The sequence below is a fragment of the Condylura cristata genome, unplaced genomic scaffold, assembly GCF_000260355.1.
Source record: "Condylura cristata isolate star-nosed mole 26May11 unplaced genomic scaffold, ConCri1.0 scaffold00004, whole genome shotgun sequence".
Taxonomy (NCBI): domain Eukaryota; kingdom Metazoa; phylum Chordata; class Mammalia; order Eulipotyphla; family Talpidae; genus Condylura; species Condylura cristata.
The window spans coordinates 2,340,260-2,364,705 of record NW_004567105.1 but is presented as its reverse complement, the minus strand read 5'-3'; the positions used below and the strand labels follow the sequence as shown (position 1 = coordinate 2,364,705).

At 56.2% G+C, this 24,446-nt stretch overlaps 1 protein-coding gene across 1 annotated transcript in view; it reads left to right on the top strand.

The window, feature by feature from the left end:
• MEI1 (meiosis inhibitor 1) overlaps window positions 1–24,446 on the top strand; it is a 44,443-nt gene that overhangs the window by 1,541 nt on the left and 18,456 nt on the right. The window contains exons 2-20 of the mRNA XM_004676428.2: window positions 1,043–1,166; window positions 1,945–1,995; window positions 5,567–5,640; window positions 6,707–6,809; window positions 7,275–7,478; window positions 9,607–9,737; window positions 10,700–10,814; window positions 11,495–11,611; window positions 12,394–12,493; window positions 12,570–12,704; window positions 13,487–13,601; window positions 14,337–14,428; window positions 15,109–15,250; window positions 16,644–16,755; window positions 17,587–17,647; window positions 17,977–18,074; window positions 18,770–18,938; window positions 19,821–19,968; window positions 22,179–22,454. Of these exons, the coding sequence (XP_004676485.2) occupies window positions 1,043–1,166; window positions 1,945–1,995; window positions 5,567–5,640; window positions 6,707–6,809; window positions 7,275–7,478; window positions 9,607–9,737; window positions 10,700–10,814; window positions 11,495–11,611; window positions 12,394–12,493; window positions 12,570–12,704; window positions 13,487–13,601; window positions 14,337–14,428; window positions 15,109–15,250; window positions 16,644–16,755; window positions 17,587–17,647; window positions 17,977–18,074; window positions 18,770–18,938; window positions 19,821–19,968; window positions 22,179–22,454 (2,367 nt within the window). The remainder of the gene's footprint in view (window positions 1–1,042; window positions 1,167–1,944; window positions 1,996–5,566; window positions 5,641–6,706; window positions 6,810–7,274; window positions 7,479–9,606; window positions 9,738–10,699; window positions 10,815–11,494; window positions 11,612–12,393; window positions 12,494–12,569; window positions 12,705–13,486; window positions 13,602–14,336; window positions 14,429–15,108; window positions 15,251–16,643; window positions 16,756–17,586; window positions 17,648–17,976; window positions 18,075–18,769; window positions 18,939–19,820; window positions 19,969–22,178; window positions 22,455–24,446) is intronic.

Below are 24,446 nucleotides of genomic sequence, written 5' to 3'. Positions count from 1 at the left end.
AGCCAGGTTGAGATCAGTTCCGTGGAAAGCTGGAAGCCAAGCTGAGGAGCTTGGATCTAATTTGTCAGGTGAAGGAAAGTCACGGAGTAATTTTTCCAGGTCATTTCTAGATCATCCGTTTTTGGAGTAATTTATTTAGGTCATTTCGTAATCTGCCATGAGAGGCCGTGGTGAAGACTTCAGCAGCACGAGACAGCACGGGCTGACGGGGTGAGAGACTTGCCTGTAGCCGTGCTCCTGTTCTGTCCTTCACGTCGCCCCTTTTTTGACCTGGCTTTTGCTGTTGCCTTGAGTGTTTGCACAGTTACTACTCAGTTCCCTGTACAGGGAAGTGACTTCTGCGTTGCATGGGAGGCTGTTTTTCTCACCTACCTCAGTGACGTGCATGATGGGTCCCTGGAATCACACCTCGGACTGCTGTAGTGGAAAGAGCTCTGACCTGGTGGGACACTTAGATCTGAGTCCTCGGGAAAGTGTCTGAGCCTCAGATTTCTTGTTTCCAAAATGGTGATGATCAGTATTATGTTTTTGCTTGTTTTACCACATTGTTAGGCTTAAATGAGTTAATGGAGTGATTTGGGTTGGGCCTCCACGATGGCGTAGCGATTCAAGTCTCAGAGGCATCAGCCTTGGGCAGCCACTGTGGCCTGAGTTCCATCCCCAGTCAGGGAGTGGCCCATAGGGCACGGCAGACGCCTCCTGCCTCCCCATTGCTCCCCTCAGCAGTGGATTTCAGTGAATCTGCCTGTTCTGCTCCCCACTCTGTCTGGTAAATCTTCTCAGCGCCCCCCCACAGCTCTGACGTACACCCCAGTTCTTGTATGCATAAACAAACAGGAGTGATTTGGGAAGGTCAGATGCCATGTAATGTAGGCTGCTAGGACTCAGCCTGTTATATCCCCGCTGAATGCTCGGGGCCGTGGGGCGGCCTTGCCTGCCTGTGGGCCTCCGACCCCTCCAGGACCGGCTTGTAGTTCTATTGGAAACTTACAGCTTGGGTTGCTGTTGGTTGCTACTGAATACTTTCTGCATTTGCCCCAAGCTGGTGCGCAAGAAGCATTTGCTGTCCTGCTTCCGAGACGCCCTCCTGCGGCACACGCCCCTGGTCATGCAGCTGGTGGCCCAGGACCAGAGAGTCTGCACCCACTTCATGAGCTTGCTTTTCGGTGAGATTCAAAGGGAGTCTGGCCAGGAACTCTGCACACAGAGCGTGTATATTTGCTCTGGGGCTTGGAGAAAGGGTCTTAAACATGTAGGCCTTGTGCAGCGGTACAGTTTAATTTACCGGCAGGTTGTTTTGTCATGTGATGAAATGATTCCTTTCCTCAGCTGTGTGATTCGGTGTTTGGGAATAGGCTTCACGACAGCTTAGCGGTTGGTAAAAATGGGAAGGTGATTATGGAGAATGATGATTCTTCAAAGAATGCAGCCTGGAAGACCCTTGAACAGAATCAGAAGGTCCACACTGGTGTCTGCCGACCTGGGTGTGACCCTGATTTAGTCATGTCCTTTCTCCCGGGCCTTAGTTTCTTCCTGTATAAAATGAGATGGATGAAAAGGTTTCTCCTTTGACGCAGCCCTTTGGGCTCGCTCCCATTGTGTGTTTTTCTCTGCAAGAGCCCTTCGGGCTTTCCACTGCTGAGACAGTGCTTTAAGGGAAAGAGAACAGGCCCTAGGGCTGCGAGATTGTAGCTCACAGCTGGCAGAAGTGGCATTTTACCCCAGGTCTGCTACATTCCAGAGTGCGGTTTTTATTCTGTGCTGCATTGTTTTTATCCTTTTAAAGCCAGAGTGGAACATTGGAAGTCAAGTTGGTGCTGAGGGTTGAATTTAGCTGGGGCATTGCTTAAGCTGCTATTAGTTTTAGACTTCATGGTGTGCCTTTGTGGGCTTGCTTCTCTCTTAACTACTCATCATCTGCCTTTTACCTCCCACCGCTCCAAGGACTGTTATGCAGTGCAGAAGACGGGAGTGTCACAGACCTCTGTATCGAAGGTAAGGTGGAATTATGTGTTTGGCCTTAGAAGTGGTAATGTCAGCATAAATTGTAGCTCTGACTATCTGAGACCTTGTTGAAATGTTCCACTTTGGAGACATACAGAGAAATCAACTAGTTGTCAGTCATTACTTTTGCATTTCTTTCTTGGTTCCTACGCTGCGCCAGGTATTGTATCAGACACTAGGGAGGGAGAGATGGGTAAGACATAGTCCCGGATCTCTAAGCGTTTGCAGTTTGGAGGAGATGGACTGGTAAATAAAAGCTAAATGGGCGCTGTCACAAAGGCATGCACAACACTTTGCTTTCCTTAAATTCGCATTGGTTGGTTGGAAGTTAACTACATGTAGGTGGTGGTTAAAGCTGTGCAAGTGTGTGTGTGAAGGGCTTGAGGAGGACAAAGACAAGAACATTGGGATGGCAGAATTCTTGCAGAAAAAGCAAGAATTGTGTCAGTTCAGATCCAGTCAGGAAACAAACCACAGAACTTATTTGAACAGAAAAGAAACTTTCAATAGTCATTTACTAGATAACTGAAGACCGAAAGAGGAGTTCCTGCCTTTAGGATTGCGGAAACAAAGGCAAGAAATTGGAATTGTTAAGACTTACAAGGTCATGGAGGAAGAACTCAGTATATGAAACTGGGGGCGGGTACTGCTGGCTGCCGTGGGTCTCTGGGTGTGGGTCTCCAGAGGCGGCCGCTGGGTGCTGGGAGCCAACTCTGAGCAGAGCACTGACCGGAGGATACCTCTCGGGAGGAGAGGTACAGGGAGACAGCGCAGTCCGGATCCGGCTTTGCGGCGCTGCCCCGGCTCGAGTGGACACAGACAGGAAGCCACGGGAAGCCAGGGACAGAGGAAGGGGCAAGGGAGCCCCCCCTTCTACGGCCTTGCTATAGTTGCCTATAGTTGGCCGAACCCCCGGAAGGCCAGCTGGCAGAGAGAAACGTGGTTTGCAGAGTTGCAGCCCCAGCACCTCACATCCAGGTACAGAAAGGTTAGCTTGGAGCTGAGGTGGAGGGAAACGACTGGCTGGTCACCCTGTTGGCTGTTTGGTATCCAGGCACATGCTTTTGCACGCGCGTATTTGAACTCCTACACAGCAACGCAACTGTGTCTTTCTCTGACAAGAGGCAATGTCCTTCATACAGCTACAGCTGCCCCGGTCGTCAACAAGGCAGTTGCAAAGTCCGGTGTTAGTTGTATCCACTTGGGAGACGCAGTCATTCTGCGCCATCTCTGGGCCATGACAATTCATTTTTGAGTTTATTTATAGCCCCATCGGAATGTTGTGTACTGGAAGATTAAAATTTAAAACGAACATTCAACAAGATTCATCCAAGTGATAAAAGAGCGGACAGGAGTTAACATATACAAACAGACATTCTCATTACAGTCTTCATTTCCTTAGCTGGCCACGTAGCTGTGGTTAATACCGACAAGTTCTTTCTTCCGCTGCCCTTTCCATGTGTTTGCCTCGGCCGCTACATCAGTCGCCTGGGACTTGGCCTGACGTGTGAGCCGTCTCTGCATCCCCGAAGCATGTAGTCTTCAGCCATGCTGCCTTTTCTCGGTTACTGTAGCTTCCCCTTACCTTGTACTGTTGAACATGGAAGCCATAAGAGGGCTCCCGAGAAGCCGGGGCCCGCGCACAGTCTTGCTCTCCCGTTAGCAGCAGCTAGCTTCTCTCTGGTATTGGGATCAGTCTCTCCAGGCAGCTGACTCCTTTTTTTCTTTGCCTGTCGGCTCAGTGGTAAACAGAGTTCAAAACGGTAGTCTCAGCTTCTAATTCAATGAGACTATTACTACGTTCTCTCCTGGAAGTGTTCTTCCCGTAGCAACTGAAACCTCTATACTAGAAGCTTAAAATTGTAGGGACAGGATAATAAAAGTGGGTGATTACGTCTAATAGTGAGAAGACCGACTCCCGCCTCACTTCAGTTCCCTGAGCTGGTATTCTGACTGGGGAAGACGACTCTGTACTCGTTAGTCTCTGACTGCCCTGGGTAAGCAGATCCCTGCACTCCGAATGGTGTCCTTCATCTGGTGCCCCACGGAGTCTTTGTGGGCCTTTCTGGCTCTGTCAGGCCAGTTGCTTCTGGGTGATGGAAGGCGGAGCAAGACCGTGAACTTCATGGCTTGGGGCCATAGCTGTGGTGCTCTGGCTCTAACTGACTTCCTCCCCCAGCGGATGCGAGGACGCTGCGGCTGAGCTGGTCATTCTGCACATCTGCGGACGTGTGGCGGGCAGGAGTATGCGGCGTGGAAAGCAGCTGCACGCTCACTCCAGCGAGGACAGAGCCGTGTAGCCCACCTAGCCGGGCCGGGCTGGGCTTGGCGCTCAGGTTCGCCCTCAGTGCAAGGAGGTTCACGGCGGGCCGTTCACGGCAGGCCGTTTCCGGCCTGCGGTGTAGGCGCCAGGCCCTGGCGCCGGCCCCTTGAGTAAGGCCTGGGCGACTGGGAAGCGAGACCAACACGCGCAGACCTGCTCTCCTGTCCACTTCACTGCCGAGAGCCGTAGAGGCTCCTGGGGGCGTGTGCATCGAGCCAGTGTCTTCACCCACGTGCCGTTCGCCCTTCCGAGCGGCGCATCCGCACGCCCCCACACTGCCGGCAGCCTGCCCTCGCTCTCCCGGCACGTGCCCCGCCGGTTAGCAGCGGCGACAGCTCACGTGTCAGTGTGAGCTGTGTGCACGTCGACCGCCTCTCAGGCTCGGCGATTCGGACGAATCCACGTGTTACGCGACGTCCTGCCACGGGCAGGAACGGGAGATGTCCATTTTCCTCGGGGCCGCTCACGTGGGGCTGTAACCCCAAAGCCATCTACCTTTGCTGGCGCCAGCCTCGCTCACAGACCCCTCAGCAGACCCCAGCGACTTCACTGGAGTGGAGGGCACTGGGCAGAGGCCGCAAGGCTCGAGAGAGGACTTGCTTTGCTCCCTGCGTCCTGTCTGCTCCCTGCGTCTGCGTGCCCGGGGACGCCTTTTCACCCTGGAGCAGGCAGAAACGTCCTCTGCCGCGGCTGAGTGTCGCCTGTGGCTTCTCCACACTTAGGGCGAGTCTCTTCTCCCCCTTCTCAGTGGACGCCCCAGAAGCCTCACAGGCGGCGGTACAGGCGGGTGGGTGGAAAAGTAATTCATAGGCGGTTATTTCGTAGGAACCTGCTTACAGTCTGTTCTTACTAAATGAAGGCGCTGTAACAAACTGAGCGAAGGAAAAGTGAAGATGAAATACAAGCCCGAACACAACCGTGGCTTCACAGTAGAATTACTTGGGTGAACTTTAGAATACCCAGATGCTTCGGCGCCTTCCCGAGAGATTCTGATTTAATTGGTCTGGGGTGGGACTTGGGTGTTAGTGGCCTTTCAAAGCTTCCTGCGGGAGTCTGTTGTATACCTAGTCAGGACCCCCAGTGGACAATGGTGAGCCACGCATGCTTTCTCTTGGGCACGCACACAGTTTAGTGGGAGGCAGGAGTGGACCGCTGCCCCGCTCTGACCGCGCAGAGGGCCGTGCGAATGGCTCAGGGCCACGGTTGTCTTCTGACTAGTAACGCTGTGTGTCCACTCAGTCCTTGTCCAGCTTACGACTCAGCTGAAGTGCGAGCAGGCCGCCCACTGCCTGCTGGATGAGTGCCGCAACGAGGTCAGTGAGCGGGTGGGGCCCCGCAGAGCCCTCCGGCGTCCGAGCTGGGCACCCCCTGGGGCGGGGAGGAGATTGAAGCCCAGGGAGGAGAGGGACAGCGCCTGGGTCCCGTCTCAGTAGTGGCACCAGGAGCGGCCGGGGCGCGTCTGCTCCTGCCCGCAGCCTGCAGCTGCTCTCCCCGTTTCCCGTGCTGCCCCGCCCCGGTGCTGCGGCTGCAGCCCCTTGCCACAGTAGTAGCGAAACGTGAGCCGGACTTTCGTAGGGGCCTCACGCCTCGCGGCGTAGCGCTTCCGTGGCTTGGGCTGGGCTACGTTCGTCTGTACGGAGGCCCCTGCTTCTACCGCCTCTAAGGGGAGCACCGCGTACGTCTGCCTGTACAGTGCAGTGAAGGGCAGCTGACCAGTTTCTGCAGTTTGCGTAATACTTAGCAGAGTCATTATAAATTACACATTTATGTTATGATTACACAATTATCGATTGTATTTGTGGAAGCATGATTACCGTGCATATTATCAGATTGAGTTTGTATATACATCTAAATGTCTGTTATTATGATGGGGCCACTTAACTCTTACTGAGCCCTTCATACACACAGGCACCGTGAGGTGTTTTACGTGAGTAACTCATTCAGTCCTTCCAAGCAGCCGACGCTATGAGGCTGGTGCGGTTATTTCCGTCCAAATAGTTAGGAGTCTTGCCTGGAGTCTGTGAGTTCGATCCTGGTGTCTGGCAAAGAGCGCTTGCTAGTGACGGTAGCGATAAGGATAACACAGGTGTATTTGCAGGGGCCAGCATGCCGTCTTCATGACAGTCCCAGCTCTCGCCCCCACCCTACCCTCATCGCCGTCAGTTCTTGACGCTGTGGGAGGCTGTGTATATTCATTTCAGTTCAGTTTAGTGAACGTATACTGAGGCGTGTGTGGCCTGTGGCCTGAATTGACTCAGTCCGGCAGGGAGTCAGGAGGCTGGCTGCTGGCTGCCGTGAGCCAGGCACGCTGCAGGTGTGAGGCGTTTGGGGGCGCTCTCCCGTACCTGACTCCCAGAGCAGCGTGTCTTCACTGTCTAGCTGTGCAACACGCCCTCTATGCGAGGCAGCCTGGCCATCCTGACCCTTCTGGGCAAGCTAGTGGACGCCCTGCCTGCTCTGGCAGACAAGCTTGTGGAGCGCGGTGAGTGGCCGCCACTGCCTTGCCCCCGTTTGTCTCGCTGCCACGGGGGGGGGGGTCACTCCTGGGCGCACCTGGGCCTTCACTTCCCTTCTCTGGCTTCCTTCTCCTGCCTGCAAAGTGAGCTCTGCTGCCCAGTTTGGAAAAGTTCAGCTTCTTGACTCCGGTCTTGGGCTATTGCTATTCACGCTTTTAATACAAACTAATTAAGTACCTGCTCTAAATCTCCCTTTTGGGGGAAATAAAATTCTGTTCTGGAATAGAACCATCTTTTTTTTTTTTTAAACCAGCAAAATACAAATAAAGATCTCCCTTAACTTTCCTGAACCTTCTGATTAAGTGTCCAGAAAGCATGTATTGTGGACATTAGAGTAGGGACCATTAGAGCCCCGTTGGAAGTGAGGGTTTGGCGTTTCATACCACAGTTGACATTGTGAGATTCCCCTGGCCCTTTGGTTTTCTGGACAGGCGACTTGATGGAGCATCTGTGCAGAAGTCTAGCCTACCCCAACGAGGGGGTGCAGGCTTCTGTCTGTTACCTCTATGGGAAGCTGTACTCGTCACCAGCGGCAGCTGAGATGCTCTCGGGCCATTTTCGGGAGAAGCTGTGTTCCCTCTTTCTGTCTACCCTGGATGGTGCCCAGACAAAGGAGCTTCAGATCAACTGCTTAGGTAAGATACGCAGCTTCAGAGAAGGTGGGAAGAGACAGCCCGTGGGGTTTTGTGGAGTGGAGTCACATTACAAGGACTTGAGATATTGGCGGCTTTCGTGGCGGGGAAGCTTGCTTCCTGGTCCAGGACAGAGGCCATTGGTGTGGGAGCCAGGATGCGCAGATTATATGAGCGATGCCTGGGGTTGGTGTGGCCTCATGTAAATGCTGCCTTGGGAAGAGGGGCGGCGAAGGGGGGCAGTGCTCCCGCCCTGCGTGCTCCTGCCTGGCCCGTGCGCCCGGCCTTGCTGCCCAGTTAGTCCCCACGCTGTATACTGCGTCCTGTCAGTTTGCCGTCTTGGAAAATTACTCCGGCCTCCAGGGGAAAGTCCAGGTTTCTACCCTTGTTCTTCGAAGTGCCTGAGCAGCCCTGTGCACCTCTTCAAGTGTCTTCTGCTCTTTCCTTATGTGAGTATACAAGAGCTGTCAAGTGCTTCTGAGCAGGGAGCCTATATTTGCACGGAGCAAGTGGGCCTGGTGGTTGGTGACAGGTGAGGACCCGTTCCACATAGGAGCTGCAGGAAAGTGCAGTCTGGTGTCAGCAGCCTCTTCACAGTCTGGGCCAAGAGCTCCCTGATGAACAGTTTAGCAACACATCCTGAGTGTTCGTTTGGACTAAGCCCTATACTGGGCTCTGGCATCATAAGGATGGCCAAACCCAAGCTGTAGTCTAGGGAAGTTGATACAGCAGAATGGGAGACAGATGTGGACAGTTAGACCAGGGTGGGAAACGCTGTGAAGTCTCTCAGAGAGGTGGGACTCTTTTCCACAAAGTACTGCAAGTCCTGCCTGGAACAAGTTGGCAAGAAAAAGAACAGTCATGAAAATCAGCAAGGAAGAAGTAAAATTTTCTCTGCAAATGATATGTTATTTATAAAAAACCTTGAAGACTCCACCCAAAACTATTAAAATTGATAAATGCATTCAGCGAAGTCACAGGATATTAAAATTAGTATTATTTCTATAGACTAATAACCAACTATGTGAAAAACAAAGTTGAGGAACTAGTCCCTAAGAATAAACATGCAGGAGAATCTGTGTAGGCGAGAAGGTTCTAGACCAAGGAGAATAAGAAACAAGACGGTTTCCATCCTGAATGACATTGTGGGACAGCTGGAGTCAGTTCCTATGGAGATTATCTTTGATAACGTGTTCTGGGGAATAGCTGAGTTTGTGATTGCATTTTTCAAAACTGCTTCAGCAAGGTGTCAAAAAGAGAAGAGGCTACGGAAACCCACCTGACTGCAGATGTGGTGACGGGAGAGGGCCACCAGGAAACTTGCAGAAGAATGGGTAGAATTAGTCACCTCCGTGGCCCTAGCCCTCCTCTGTGGCCAGTGACTGCGGGAGGTGAATGGCTCTCTGAGGAGCAGAGGCCTCAGGGAGTCTGACTGCGAAAGCCAAGGGCCGTGGGGGCTCAGCAGGACGGGCTCCCCGGGAGCTCTGCACCGGTCTGGAGTGGCTGCCACGCAGGTCTGGGAACGCACGGGCTGCCTCACCTTTCTTGTATTGTTTATGAATGTTTAGTGTAGTTTCAGCAAATGTTTCAGGTTATAAAAGTGATTTCTCATCTTTATAGTTAAAGTAAAAAATCCTGAATTGGAAGAGAAATAAAAGACTGTGTTCAGTATTAATAGTGTTACCTTTCTCAACTTCTGAGATTTTTTCCTTTCATTTATAAATAAGTTGTGCTGAAGAAAAAAAAAAAAAAAAGCCAGACCGGCCCTCCCTGGTGGCGCAGCGGGTTAAAGCACAGCACTGAGAATCTAAAGCCGCCTCCGCATGAGTTCGATTCCCGCCTTCCCCGGAGGTGACCACATGGCGTGGCAGACCTCTCCTGACCCGCCCGCTGCTCCCCTCAGCAGTGTACTTCGTCGATCTGCCTGTTCTGCTCCCCACTCTGTCTCTGGTGAAGCTTCTCACCGCCCCTGAGCCTCTGGTCTGTACCCCAGTTCTGTATGCACAAATAAATAAATCTTTAAGAAAAAAAAAAAAAGCCAGACCGATTTCCAGGGGCGTCTGAGAGGGACCCCGGCACACTCTGGTGGCTGTTCTCCCCTTACCTCGCTTCCCTCCCCTTGCCTCCCTAGGCTTGCTGAGGCAGCTGCTGAGGGATGACCTCTTTGTGGCCGTGATCATGGACAAGCGTGTGCAGGCGGCGCGCGCTGACGGCGTGGAGGGGCTGCCGGGGGAGCCCTCTCTGCCCTTGGTGCTCAAGAAGGTAGTTTCCTGGGATCCTGGTTTCAGCCCAATAGCAGGGGCCTCCGCGTGCCCGCTGGTCTGTCCTCATCCATCAGTCCTTCTTGACGGATTCCCAACGCGTTTCCTTGAAGGCTGGAACTGCTCAAAGTAGCTTTCTTATGAGCCATGAATTCTTGCATCCCCGTAGCCCTCTTCACACCTGAGGGTGGAGATTACATGCAGCAACAGAAACAAAGCTACCACATTACTTTAGGGGTAAATTCTGGCTTCTCAGCTTGGCACCTAGTATTCTCTCTCTCTTGATACTGCTTATCCCTGCAGCCTCACAAGTCCCTTGCACCCCGTAACTCAGTGCTCCAGCCCTGTGCAGCTGTGGCTTAGTAGTGTGAGGATGTAAAGCAAATCAGGGAAGGTCAGAGTGCAGGGCCGGGCCCAGGGCAGCCAGGCTCACTGCCAAGAGCCCCTTCCCCTAGGAGCGGCGCAGGAAGCTCCCGAGTCCTCCGGCAGTGAGCTGTGACAGTGGGAACTCGTGGTCTCAGTGCCCAGGGCTTTGACTGGGCCAGTCACATGGGCACCCTCTGCCCAGCGCATGCCGACACTCCAGGCTTCCCGATAGGAAGCAGGTGTTCGGCTCCAGCAGCATGACAGATAGATACACCAGCTCAGGGCAGCGAGCCACTCCACAATCCTGGGTGTGGGGGCCCTCCGGAAGCTGATTCCTTGGCCCTGTCAGCGGCCTGCCGGGCAGGCTGCCTTGTGAAGGTGGCAGACAGGCCTGCTCCCTTAGCTCTCTGCACTCTTCACCTGCTGCTCTCAGAGACTGTCCACACTCCCGGCGGACCCCTCAGCACCAGCCTGTCCTTGAAGTGGGCAGCTAGGGGGATGCAGAGCGGACTGGGAGCCCATCCAGCGTCACCGGCCCACTCCCCCTGGTGCTGGTGTGGTGTGACGTGGGTGTTTCTTTGCTGCCCGTTTCTCCAGCTTCTGCTCTCGAGAGACGAGACTCTGCAGGTGGCCAGCACTCACTGTATCACGGTGGCGCTCGTCCACGCTCCAGTGAAGTACGCTCCGGCCTTCATCCATGCTGACATCCCAGGTAGAGCCCCAGAGTTCTGACTGGAGACCCCCGGGTAGCGCAGCAGCAGCACCGTCCTGCGGGGGCGCTTTGGTAACATGAACTGGGGGTGGGTGGGTTGCCGGCGGGTTCAGCGGGACCAGGCAGACTCAGAGAGGCGGGTCTCACTGAAGTCCGGAGCCTCTTGCCACAGGTTTCTTCTGTGACCTTTTGTCACAGCGTTGTTACTTCTCTGTCATTCATTGGACCATCTAGGAATAACACCTAGTGTGGGATGGTGGAAAGAGAAAGACCAGAAGGCAGAGCGAGCCAGGGCTTCCTGAGGCCAGGAGCGGTGCCCTGAGCTGCCCTGTCCACGGTGCCGCGCAGGCGCCTATCTCTGCAGTGTCCGGGGAAGGAGTCGAGGGCCAGGGAAGGGAAATAACTGCTTGAGGCTGACAAGGCCAGCCACCGGCAGAGAAGCTGTGAGGCCAGGCGCTGCACCGTGCCGCTAAGCACCCTGGGCGCTGGAGACCTGCTTTCCAGCCCCACGCTGCCACGACGCACTGCCTTCTGAGCCTCAGTTTCCCCATCCGTTAAGAAGACGTTTCCAGGTCTTACCACGAATTAGCAACCGCGTCTCATGGAGAGCAAGTCTGCGAGCCTGGCTTCAGCTGCGGGCTGCGATCAAACCACCGCCATTCTCTTCCCCTCGCACCCAGAGTTCCTCTTTGAGCATCTTTCCTCTGTCAGTGACGTGCTTGTCTGGTCCTGCTACAACTGCTTGATACTTCTGGCAGAAGAGCCGCTCTTCTTTTCCAAATGCCACACGGTGTACGGTGGGCAGAAGGGTCACATCACGGGGGGCCGGGCGGCGAGGGGGGACCGGCACTTTGGGGCGGTGGTGGGGGCCGTGGGGTCGGCCGGGGTTGCCTTGCGGGCGGTCCCTTCCGTGCCCCAGGAGTTTCGCTGCCTCGTCCCCTTTTGCGCCTGCTTGTTGACACTTCCTGGTCTGGGACTTTGGGTGTCACATTCGGGTATTTCGACCGGGCGTGTGCACCTCGCATTCCCATTTTCTGGCAGACGCCCTGCGGGGGCCCGTTTGTAACGGTCCCTGCCAGGGAGAAAACCACGCGGCTGGGAGTTCTGCTGGAGGCACTGTAGGAGTCTCGCGGGCCCAGCGGGCCCAGCTCTGCGTGTGTGTGTCAGCGCAGCTTCCCGGAGCCTCACTGACTCTGCCAGGAAGAATAGGGTGTTCCTTGTGGAGGAGACACAATTTGGTCAGGAGCTCTCACTAAGCACCGTGTGCCACGGCCGCACCTGTGATGTGTGCTGTTTCGGGGGGACAGAGATGAACCCGAGAAGGGCCTGTCCTCTCAGAGCTCTCAGCCTGGGCTTGCCCGTCAGGGACTTCCATGGGAACTTCCAGCCAGGGCGCGGGGAGAGGAGAAAGGAAGCACCAGGGTGTTAGCCTAGTCCGAGTGGAGAGTCGAGAGAGAGTGCTTCAAGCTGTGGGAACAAGAAATTACAACTTTTAAGCATGGAGGAACCTCTCCTCTCCGCTGGGCACGCGGTGAAGGGACTCCTTGCGCTGACCTGACCTCCCGTGTCCTCGAGGTAGGGATTGAGTCGGTGGTGAGGAGTCTGCAGAGAAGCCTGAGCACAAACAACACGGAGCTGCACAAGCAGGGCCTGCTGCTTCTTGCCGAGATCCTGACTCGGTGAGTGAAACTGAGCATCAGGCTGGCAGGGGCCGCTGGGACTTCGCGTTCTCATCCCTCCTCCACCCTCTCTCAGGCAGCCGGAGGAGATCAGGCTCTTCACAAGTTCAGCCATGTGCGGAGATGCTTGCCAGGCCCTGCAGGAGGCGGTGGGCAGCCCCGTGCTGGAGGTGGCTGCCGAGGCGATGAAGGCCGTCTCTGCTTTTCTGAGGTGAGGCCAGGATGGGCCAGATTCCCGCCCTGCGTGTGCCTGGGAAGACAGGCCGGCCACCGTGGTGCTGCTTCTTTAGATTAGGGAAATGTTCTTGATATTTAAAAATTTTAAACCAAATAACGTGCTTAAAAGTTGGTTTGGTTGGCCATTTTGTGGGTGTATGGAAATGCTGTTATCATTAATTAATGTGGAATAATTTTCTGAGCATTCCCAGGCCCAAAATAGCCTACGGGAACATGCCAACTAGGAACACTGGCACTCAGGTCGCGGGGAAACCCGTACAGTTTTGACTCTTACGAAGTTCTTTGTAAGGCTCTTCAGAATAAAATCTGGTAACGCTTACCAACTGATCTTTGTTTCCTTGTCAAAGAAACAGCAAATTTGATTTTCTTGCCCCAGAGAGGTCATCATTTATTGAGCATCATGGCCATAGACATCTCTTCACATACCTGTTCAGGTCTAGGTAGTATTTCTTTCACCAGCTGGCACTTCGCAGGTGAAGAGAATCTTCCATGTTGTTAATAATAATACAGCTGTAATTCTAAGAACTTACTGTTATTAAGCTTCACGTTAGTTTGGCATAGGTTATCTAATCCAGTCCTTGGAATAGTTAACCTGTTTTTAACCAGTGAGGAAACTGGTTGGAATGTTGACAGACTTGTACAGCTGGAGAAGCTTTTTATCAGATTAGATCTGAGAGCCTGGGGGGGGGGTTTCCCCTGAAAACCTGGGCTCTTGGGGCTCACTCAGCTTGCTGTGCTTCCCGTCTCTGGACGCAGGAAGGACCACCAGAGCGCCCGGCCTGTGCAGTACGGTGCCCTGCGGGCCTTGCTCGAAGCCATGCTGAGCCGGTGTGCAGACTTCTCCCAGGCCCCGCTGAGCTGGAGGCCCCCGGTCAGTGCCAGCACGTTTCCCCTGGAGCCTGGGGGGATGAGTTCGAGATGATTATGGAAAAGGCACGATGAGTCACTGAGCGAGGCTGTGAAAGGCTGCTCTCCTCCTTTTAAGACTGTTAGGAGACTCAGGGGGTTAAGTTCCTCTCTCACTGGCAAGGCCTGAGCTTGATAGTAAGCCCCAGTGGTCTGGTCTGTGCCACGCCTGCCACACGCTTTATCTTTGACATCACCCAGGCAGGATGGTGGCCCTGCTCACAACACTGATGCTGGGGTCACTGGTCTCCGAAAACACAGCGTGTTGCCCGCACTGATATGCTGTGTTACGGCTGTTCGCTTTTAATGGCCAGTGGGTTTAAAATGGCAGAAAAGATAGTGTTAATGTGAATGCTCAAGAGTAACTTTAGAATCTCAGCTCTTCATCCCTGATGGGGCTGGGGTCTTCATGATTTGGAGCGATACTCTGGCATTGTGCCCAGTTGGCTTCATGCCCACTCGGCTCTGACAGCTTTCTGCCAGGGGGCATCAAGAGCAGGCCTGTGGTTCACCAGGAGACAGGCCCTTAGCTTCCCCTTCACCATTTTTAAAGGCGCCTGTAGATGGCTGAGTTTGAGAGGCCCTTGTAGAGCGTTAGATGTGAGGGGACACCCGCCCTTTTTGGGGAGTGCCAGTGTGAGGGGCGGAGGTGAGCCATGGGAGGAGCAGCTGACTGTGCTTCCCTCTTGGGCTCCCTCAGGGCCGAGCCTGCAGTGGGGATTCAGAGAAGGCGGTTCTTCGGAGGGGAAGGTTCCTCCTGCGCGCTCTGGAGGGATTCAGAAATGCCTGCAGGTGAGGGGCCTGTGGCCTGTGGGAGGGAGGGAGACAGCAGGATGAGGTGCTGGGAGCAGCGGGGTTTCCAGGCCTGGTGGCCTAGTGAGCGGACGTTGGCCAGGATGGGGCGGGCCTGGGTGTGAGGAAGTAGATTGGAAGTCAGCTAGCAGAACAGGAGGTTTCTCTGCATTCCGGCCCGGTAAAGTTTCGTTACTGTGCGGGAGGTTGGTTCTCACTCAGTTTAATCCGCGACGTGATGTGGCACCGCCCGGAAGGCTTGTTGAGTAGATTCGGTTCCGTCTGTGCCGGCCTGGTGCTGGCTGGTGGGCAGAGAGGCGAGGTGAGCCTGGCTTTCCACGCCTGCCCGCAGGCGCTCAGGCTCTTGGGGAGGAGAGTTTGGTGTATACGGTGGATTCATCAGGCTGTCCGAGCTGAGGAGGCATCTGGGCAGTGGGGCGGCCTATGGAGGTGAAGCGGCCAGCGGCGTGTCCGTCGCATGTGACTGGCAGCGGCGCGAGCGCCCGGCTGGCCAAGCAGCCGCCTAGGGCCAGGAGCTCTCACAGAGGCCTCTTGGCCCTTCCCCACGTCAGCTGATGGGCACACTTTCCCAGGCCCCAGGGCACCGACACTTCTCTGGGACCGTGCTTCTGGCCTTCGTGTGCCCAGTCTGTGGCTGTTCTCACACACCGATTCCTCAGGTTGGCAATGGAGTTCCAGAATGAGCCTTCTGCCCAGGAGAATCCATTCACAGCCCCGAGCGCAGAGAAGGAAGACACCTTAGAGGCCTTTTCGGAATTTCTTCTCAGTGCCTGTGACTCCCTGTGTATCCCCATGGTGATGGTGAGTTCCCCGGGGCCATGGACATCAGCCGGGCTGAGAGACACTGGTCACACTGGCTGGACCTTCCCGAGGCTTCTCAGAGTTGCTCTTGCAGCCACGGTTCTTTGCTTTTAAAAACAGTGTAGCGCCTCATCAAAACTAATAGATACTCTTAAGAAAAGTAGAAAGAGGTAATAATTGCATAACAAAGGGGGTGTTTGTAGGGCAGCCTGCCTTGCATCCCCTGCCCAGTGTATCTCTCGTGACTCCCAGATGGCTGCTGTAACTGCCCCAACTTACAGGCACGGTCGTCCTAGTCCTGGCAGTTCAACAGGTGGCGCTGAGCGGAGCTCTACACCGCTTGTGCATGTCAGAGCACAGCCGCTGAGCGCTGGCCTGCGTGCCCTGGCCCCGGCACGGGCGTCTCCCAGAGAGGGACCAGGAGAGCTTCCTTGACGCCGACTCAGGGTCAAGGTTGCAGGGAGAGCGGGGTCCCAAGCAATTGACTGCCAGGGTGAGTTCCCCTGAGTCTCAGGGTGAAGTCCGGAGAGCCGTGAGCCCGGGGAGTGCCCCTGCTTGCCTGAGACGAGCACCCGAAACACCTGGAGCTGCCGGTCTGCTCCTGACCGGAGAGAGCCTCATCCCTGGATGAGCCGGCGGGCCTGGGCGCAGCCCTCACCACAAGCGCAGACAGGGAGAGGCAGGCGGTTCCCAGGGGGTCCTCACTGGCCCTGCCTCCGGCCCAGCGGTACGCAGGGCGGAGCGAGACCCAGGGCCTGAGCATAGGGTCATCCCAGGCTTACTGGTTCCTGCCTTCTGCGTTGTCTGTGGTGAGCATGTGTTACTCTTTAAATGAAAAATCCACAGCAAAAGTATTTATCAGAGCTGTGTCTCTGGGGCCCAACTATTTCCAGCAACCAGGAGAGACCTGGGGTGAGACTGCCCAGCAGCACTCTGTAAGTCTGTGGAGAGCTTGAACTGGAGCCCAGGTTTCCCTCTTAACCTAGAGCTCTATCTACCGCACAGGCTGCTCGTGATTCTGTTCAAAGGCATAAAACAACAGTGTGGTGTTCGGGAACAGTTTGGGAACTGTTGACACTGACTGCAGAAACACGCGTGGCCTCTGCATCGTGGTTGCAAGTCTTTTTTCCACGTCAGCTATCGCTTGTTTCTGTTTTGTTCCTGTTTTACTCTTCTTTGGAGCACAGGCTGAGCGAGGCACCGCCCTGTGCACACTCGTTCGGCGGCAGGGGTCAGCATGGGTGGGCTTGTGACTTGGGTCCCGGCTTCTCTGTGTCCTTCCAGGGAAAGGGCGTAGTCTGCTGTTGGCTAACTGGATGCTAATGCTGCTGGCACTTTCCTTCTGCGGAGGCTCAGGCCCGGTGGGCTGTGTTCTCTTCCTGGCTCTTTGCAGAGACACTCGGAGCAGGTGACCCACCCAGCTTTGATGGAAGTTTTCCTCTCGATTCTGCACAGCCTCTTTGTCATCGTTCCCCACATGAAGGAGAAGTTCTCCAAGAAACTTGGTAGGTGGCAGCCAAGTGTGGGAGGGGTGGAGGCAGGCTCCCAGGCAGCTGCCACGCGTCCTCGGGGTGAGGTGACCTGTGCATGGGGGCTCTCTGGGGCGCTGGAGACAAGACAACAAAGAAGTCAGTGTTTATTGACATTGGACAGCTTGCTCTCTCGTCCCCAGCTGGAACACGGTGATAACAATGAGAATTAGCTGAGATTTCACACACACACATTCTTGCCACACTGTACTCTTAGTCATTCTGACCACGGAGCTGCACGTCTTTCTTTCCTGGCGTCTACTCTCCCTCCCTGCCCTCCCTCCAGACCTAGGATGGGGTGCTAGATGAATCACCTTCAGGGTGCGGACCTGGGGTGGGGAAGAGGTAACAGAGAAAGGCTGTGCATCAGGAGATCGGTGTGGCCCAGAGCCAGGGCAGACTTGGTCGGAGGCCCAGACTGCACGAGAGAAGGAAGCAGCCTTGCCAGCCAAGGAGGCGCAGAGTCCGGGGAGGGTGAAGGACTCTTGGCTCCGGGGAGACTGGGCAATGAGGCTCCTCAGCAGGCAGGGCGGTGCCGCAGTAGAAGACGTCTCCGAAAGGAAGGCGAATGTGCTCAGCCCTGCTCTGAGCCACGCGCCGGCCGGGGCTGCACATGCATTGTTCTGAGCTTTTCATCAGGTAGGGATTTTAAGCAGGCCTCAGAGACATGGAGTGAGTGTTTCAGTCACTCCACTTGATGGCGAGGAAGCGTATTCCGAGCCCAGCCCTGTGTGACCGCGGTGCCACCTGGACCGGGCTTCCCTCTCACAAGCCTGGTGTGAGCCCCGTTTCCCTCCCTTCTCCAAGCGGCCTCGTCCTTCATAAGACTGACCCTGGAGCTGAAGGCCAGGTTCTGCAGTGACCGGAGGTGGGTGCCAACGGAATGGCTTCCTCTGGAAATTTCTGTTTTTGCTGAATTGTCTTGCTGATTGCTTGGCTGGTGGTGAGTCAGCGCAGTAGTAAGATCCCTTCCTTGATGTATTTTTTCAGTAAATTTTTAGTGACTGCCTTCATGGACCCAATGCCCAAGTTACAGCCACGGGCAACAAGTCCCGTATTTATTCTTCCCTGCCACCCACAGACCTCCCCCTGCCAGGACCGTGGAGTTTCAGTAGGCCCTGGCACAAAGCATGGTGCCTTAGCACACGCTGCAGCCAACGTGGCAATGTCTTCTCTTGTTCTTGCTTCCTCTCCAAGTCACTCAGCCCTAAATCAGGTGTGTTCCAGTTTCCTCCACCACCTGTGCCTCAACCTCCTCTCAGCCCCAGAGAAGACAGGAGCCCCGTCCCAGGAAGGTAAGCAGCTGCGCTCGACTGTCTGGAGGCCCCTGGTGGTCTTCGAGGGTCGCTGTCTTGGCTGGTGGTGGTCAGTTCAGTACCAAGACCCTCTGCTGGAGCTCACCAGAGAGGAGGAATCACGGAGTTTGGGCCGAGGCCGAGGAGGTGCCCGAGGAAGGGCTTCACCACTCCGAGAAACACCCAGAGGCGCATGAAGCCCGTCGCCCCACCTGGCCGTCGTCTCTGCAGCCTCCCTCACACCCGGCCTCTGTTACTCTGGGACCTCTTTCCGAAACACTTCCAACAGCTTGTCAAGCTGCTCTGTTCCTTCACTCGCCGGGTATTTCTTGAGCATCTACTGTGTGCCACTATCTCTTCTGGCTCTAGAGTCCGGGGCACAAAGCCCTGTGGCCTCGGGGTGGGGGCAGCACGTGCACTGTCAGCGTCGGGTGAGTGGGTGCTGTGGAAAAAGTCACACTGCGCACGGGAGGGCGGGTGATGGGGTGGGGTTCGTGTCCCCGAGGGTGGTCCAGGAAGGCCTGTGAGGAGGGCGTTTCAGCAGCCATCCGGTGAGGTGAAGCCGCCATGCAGGTGCGGGAGCAGCAGGCGCAGACTGACAGCTCAGGTTTCCTCTGTGTAATACTCGAATCCTTGCTCAGCTGCTGCCCGCAGGGGAGCCTGTGTTCTCTGTGCCTCTCTCCTGCTCCTTCCAGAACTCTCTGCCGCGGCTGAGCTCTTGCAGCACGGGCTGCCCCAGATAAGCAGCAGGAGCCCCGAGAGCCTTGCCCTCCTGTCAGAGCGCCGATATGTGGAGGGGGTGGCTCGCCAGAGACAGTGCTGCCTCCTGCTCCTGTTCTACCTGGCTCACACCTACGACGACAGGTCAGTGCAGAGCTGGCCGGTGTGTGCCACCCAGGTCAGCTCAGAGAGCACACGCGGAGGACCCTCTCCAGGCTGGTGCGGGTGCCAGGGCAGTGGGAAAGGAGTGGCTGTGTTCCTGGAGGGGCGCAGGGCTGGCAGGAAGTCAGGCCGAGGAAGGCCTGGAGTGCTAAGGAGGACCCCGTGGTCTTCGCCAGCAGGAGACGCTGTGGTGTTCCTGGTTTGTGCACAGGAGCGCATTTCTTGACTAGGCAGAATTCAGTTTCATCTTAAGCAGAAACACCTTCAATTTTAAGAGAAGTTGTGCGCCTTCAGGTTCTGGAGACCCTGTTTGTAGCCAGCAAACTGACCTTGGGCCACAGCCTTCCAGACATATTTTAGAGGTCTCTACAAGCTCCAGAATGGTGAAAGAACTATTTTTAAGTGCTCAGTTTTGGGATACATAATCTGATAGGTGAGACATATTTGTGGTAGAGAGTTAAAAAAGAATACGAGGTCTCATAGTGAAACTCAGTTTCCTTCTCACCTCCCTGCCCTGAACACACAGCCCCCTGGACACACTAAGGCTTACTGAGAAACACAACAAGAGGGCGGGTGGGGCCTCTGGAAGTCCAGAGGCGTGGCATGTGCCTGTCTGGCACTGCTGGGCCAGCTGGCAGGCCCCCACCGCCTGGAGTGAGCAGGCGGCTCTGCCCTTAACTTGCCCAAAGGCCAGAGCCACACTCTGCGCAGGCGTGACAGTCGCTCACCAAGTGTGCACAGCACGCTGGGCTCGGGGTCGTCGGCTGCAGGCATGCAGGGCCAGCAGGATGGTGGCTGAGGGAGGCTGCGTCTAGGCAGGACGCCTTCTCTGCCTTGCTCACGCAGACGCCCCTTGCTCCACAGGTTTGTCTCAGAGCCGGAGTTACTGGTGGCTGTGCAAAGCTTCCTCCTGTCTCTGCAGGATCAAGGGGAGCGCCCTCCACTGCTGGTCTTTAGAGCCTCCGTCTACCTGCTTGCCGTCTGCCAGGACAAAGACGGCGCACTAGACCAGGTGTGGATGGGGCACCTGGGGCGTGTCTCCTCCTGAGGACCCCATGCTGACATGTATGCAGAGAGTGGGGGGCTGCTGGGGGTGCACGGTACAGGTGCTGACCAGGAGCCAGGAGCCAGCTCTCGGCATCCTGGGGGGCGAGCGGCGTCACTCTCCTCCATGCGAGACAGCCTAGACTCGGGTAACGTAGCCTTCGCTCGTTAACTGATGGGGAACCAGGACTCCGACTTGACCTGGTGCCACCTCGGGTTTCTGTGGGCGGAGGGGGGTGCTGGCATTGCCTCTGGCGACCTTGCATCCAACGGTGGGTTGCCGGGCCCATGGTCACGTTTACCTGGTCGGTCTTGGACACTTTAAGGTGATTGTGTGTGGACAAATTGGCTTTTTTGTAAACTCTTGGGGGTAAGGACTACAGGCCCGAGTCAAGGCCGACCTCTCGCCTCGCACTGAAGCCTGCTCGGCTCCTCAGCCAGCTCCACCGGCGGCTTCCCGCCCTTCGCTGCTGGTTTTGCCTCTTTCTCATCACTGTTGGCGCAAATGTGATATGAGCAGACTTGGCTCAATTGAATGAAAGCGGAAAGGCGTGAAGAAAGTGCCCAGGTCTTAGGTAAGGGACTGAGGACACAATGCCCATCGCTGCTCTTTGCGATATTAACAGCCGCGGTCAGCACTGCCCAGGGCCTGCAAAGGTGATGACATTCGAGTCTGTCGCCCTCTGTCTGCGTGTTAACTGGAGCCCTTGTATGCCAGGAGCTTCCTCATCAGATGTCAGGTGTCTGAACAGGCTGTGTAGGTTGAGTGTCTGAGTCTTTCCTTTAACTGCCAGTTTGCATCCTCTGTAGTGGAAAGAGATACTTTAGTATCATCATGAATTCATGGATTTAAAAATATTTGAAGTGTTTCCTCTGCAGGCTCAGACTGTTCTATCTTTGGCCAGTGGGGGCCTAGCCAGGGTAGCTTCTGAGTCCTTCCCACAGCCCTTTGTGCTCTGACAGACTTTGGCGGGCTGTAGGTTCTAGTGTGGCTTTACACATACTTCCCTGCTCTCCTGTGCACTCTTGACCCCACCCTGGTGATCCCTCCCACCCCCACACCTCTGCAGGCGCGCTCAGAGTCACCAGCCCTGAGGCCAGGGCCCTCAGCCGGGGTCCGGCGGCCGTGTCGCGTGGCCCCTCACTGTCTGGTCCCGGAGTAGTGCTCCGCATGGCGCGGCTGTGGGCGCCCAGGTCAGAGAGCGAGAGCCCGGAGTCCAGGAGTAAGCCGTGTGCTGATGCTGATGGCAGTTGCTTTCTGATAAGGATGCCAGAGCTCACGAGTCCCTAGCCAGTGGTGCTGGGTCACCTGGGTGGCCACACGCGAAGAGTGAGTCAGGCTCTTACCTCCTACTAAGCACAGAAATTAGCGCAAAATAAATTAGAGACCTAAATGAAAGAGCTAGAACTATAATACTCAAAATGGCATTAGGGAATTTGAGGTTTATACAATAGAAAGAGTGTTTTTTTTAAAAAAAGATTTATTTATTCATACGAAACTGGGGTATAGGCCAGAGATGCAGAGGGTGAGAGGATTCACCAGAGACAGAGCGGGGAGCAGAACAGGCAGATCGACGAAGCACACTGCTGAGGAGAGCAGCAGGCGGGTCAGGAGAGGTCTGCCGCGCCCTGTGGTCACCTCTGGGGCAGGCGGGAATCGAACTCATGCGGAAGCGGCTTTAGCTTCTTAGTGCTGTGCTTTAACCTGCTGCGCCACCAGGGAGGGCCCGAAAGAGTTTTTTGAGGGGTGATAAATACGTCAGCACACCTGCCCCTGGCCCCTCTGTGCCAGGCCTGTGCACAGTCCTTGCCCTCAAGCAGCTCGCGTCTGGTGCGGACAGGCAGGCCGACCTGCAGCACACCGTGGCCAGCGTCCCGGGGCGCCTGCTCCTCGGCGCCAGGCCGTGCTGCGGGACAGCATTCTTCCTGTGGAGGCGTGCAGTGCGTCGCAGGCTGTAGCGACAGCCTCACCCCCACCCACTAAATCAAAATCTCCAGACATTTTCAAAATGTGATGGAGAGCAAAATCAGGCCAGCTGGAAGCGCTGCTGCAGGGTAAGCGCGGGATGTCTGCCCACTGGGGGGCCCTGGCGTGCTGCTGGGGGGCTTCCGGCCAGCTCCTGACGGGTGCTGGTGGGAGCTCTGCGAGGCGAGGTTGGCTCTCTCTCTCACCTCCAGGCTGTGGTCAGTGCCACCAGGAAGTTCCTCGAGGGCGTCCCGGACCTGCGCTCAGTCTACAGCCACCACCCTCTCCTGCTCAGGTTCTTCCTGCTGCATCCGGAGCTGATGAGCAGGTTTGGACACCGCGTCCTGGAACTTTGGCTCTGCTGGGAAGAGAGCAGCTCCGAGGGGCCGGGGCCTGGCTCGCCTGCCGGCAAGGCCGCCCTCCCCGCCAGCTTGGCCGCCCTGTTCCGCGTGCTCAGAAGCAGCCCCAGCATCCTGCTCATTTTGCTCGTAGGTGGCCACTTGCTTGTTTCTGTGTTCGAGACCGCGGGCCCTCGCTCCGTCTCCGGGCGCTGGCTTGCTGCGGCCAGGGCCCCGCCGCTGGCCTGGTGCTGCTCCGTGTCGGGGCGGGGCCTTTGGGTTGGCCAGTGCCCGGTCCCCGGGAGGCCTTACCCTCTCCCAGACGTGGCAGTGTGCTGCCGCCTTCTCTGCTCCCCAGGGATTAACTGAGCCGCTCCCCTCGGCGACCACCCCCTCTGCCCCGCCGCCTCTAAGCAACAGAGGTCTCGCGCCATGGACGCCAGGACCTGTCGCAGACACACCTGGCCAGCCTCTGGCCTCCTTCCCACTGCCCCACTCACACAGCGTCACACGTGCCGCAGACTCCCTCGGGCGGCAGGGGCAGGACGCGGCACTCTGTGGCCCGACCCTCAGCGACCCCGCAGGCACACACAGGGCAGCAGGCTGCCTGTTGTCCACAGCTGCTAAAACATGGTTTTCATTCTGCCTGTTTCCGCCACTCGAGAAAGCGTGTTGGAAAGCAGGCTCATAGGAGTGCCCGTATCGTAGAGGAAAATGCCGTCGTGTGTGTGTCTTTTTTAAAAAAAAGTCACTTCATCTTCACATGTGTTCGGTGAGCCCTTGTGGGCGCAGGCCTCTGTTGGTTGAGTGCACCAGCCGCTGGGCACTTGCGTGAGAGCCCTGCTGGGAGGGTGACTCAGCCCCATCACTGAGTCCCCCGCGTTACCGGAGCGACTGGAGGAAGTCGCCGTGTCACTGCCTCAGGCGCTCCGGCGCCTGCCTCTGTCCGCGTTCACGCACACACACTTCGCATCACACCGCAGCCTCCATCTTCCGGCCCTGAGGTCACGCCTGTCTTGTTAACAGGGACCCCTTGAAGGAAGGAGCAGCAGGGTAAAGACGCTAGTGGGTGGGGAGGCGGCAAGATGGTGTCGGGAAGCGTGCAGCCGGCAGCTACGCCTCGGGGTTTCTTTACCGATGCAGGATTCACAGGGCTTCCGCACACCTGGCAGGTGCTTACCGTGCCGCCGGCCTTTAGTCGGGGTGCTGGGGATCGCCTTTCAGGGTAAACCCAGAGCTCCAGACTTCTGAGAGGTGCGGGGTGGGTGGTGTCTTGGTTTTTATTTTTAACCAGATGGAGGATTGTGTCAGAGACAGTTCCCCAAGGCCTGACAGTGATTGAGATTAAAGGCCCGGTTTGTTCTGTTTTTTAAAAGATTTATTTATAGAAGAGCTGGGGTACAGGCCAGAGGTGTGGGGGTTGGAGGTATGTGAGAGGATTCACCCGAGACGGAGTGGGGAGCCAAACAGGCAGATGAAATGCACGGCTGAGGGGAGCAGCAGGTGGGCGGGCAGAGGTCCACGGTGCCCTGTGGGCCAGTCCCTGGCCTGGATCCCACTCGCGCTGCAGTGGCTTCACAGTGGCCCCAGGGAGCACTAAAGGCCGGGTTTTGATTCCTGGGATCTTTCCAGTAAACAAAGCTGATTGTCAGACAAGAGCGAAACCAGCAGTGATCCAGTGTCTGTCTGACAGGACTTGACGGGCTGGGCGGACTCCTGCAGCCAGCATGGGGCGTGAGTGAGCACCCTGTGAGCGGGCCGTGGGTCTGAGGGGCTGGAGGTTCGGAGGCTGTTACAGGAGCTGTCGGGAGGAGCGTTCAGAGACCTTGGGTTCCGTCACGCTTCACTGTCGTGCTAGTTGGTACTTACTGGGCACCAGGCGCTGGGGACAGCAAGGTAATTCAGGCACGGTCAGTCCTGGCCCTTGTGGGAAATCGCAGGCCGGTAGGGGCTTAGAAGCCTCCACCCGAGGAGCGAACCAGAGAAAGCAGCTCAGAGAGCCCTGGCTCAGGGCCGCGGGCTGTGGGGGCTCCCTGCTCCCTGCCTTCCAGTCCGGCTTGCCCTTCCTTCCCCGTGCAGACAAAGTAGTTTTCTGCTCCCCAAATCCATGTCTCTCACTCACGGTCCCGCCCTGGCCCCTCT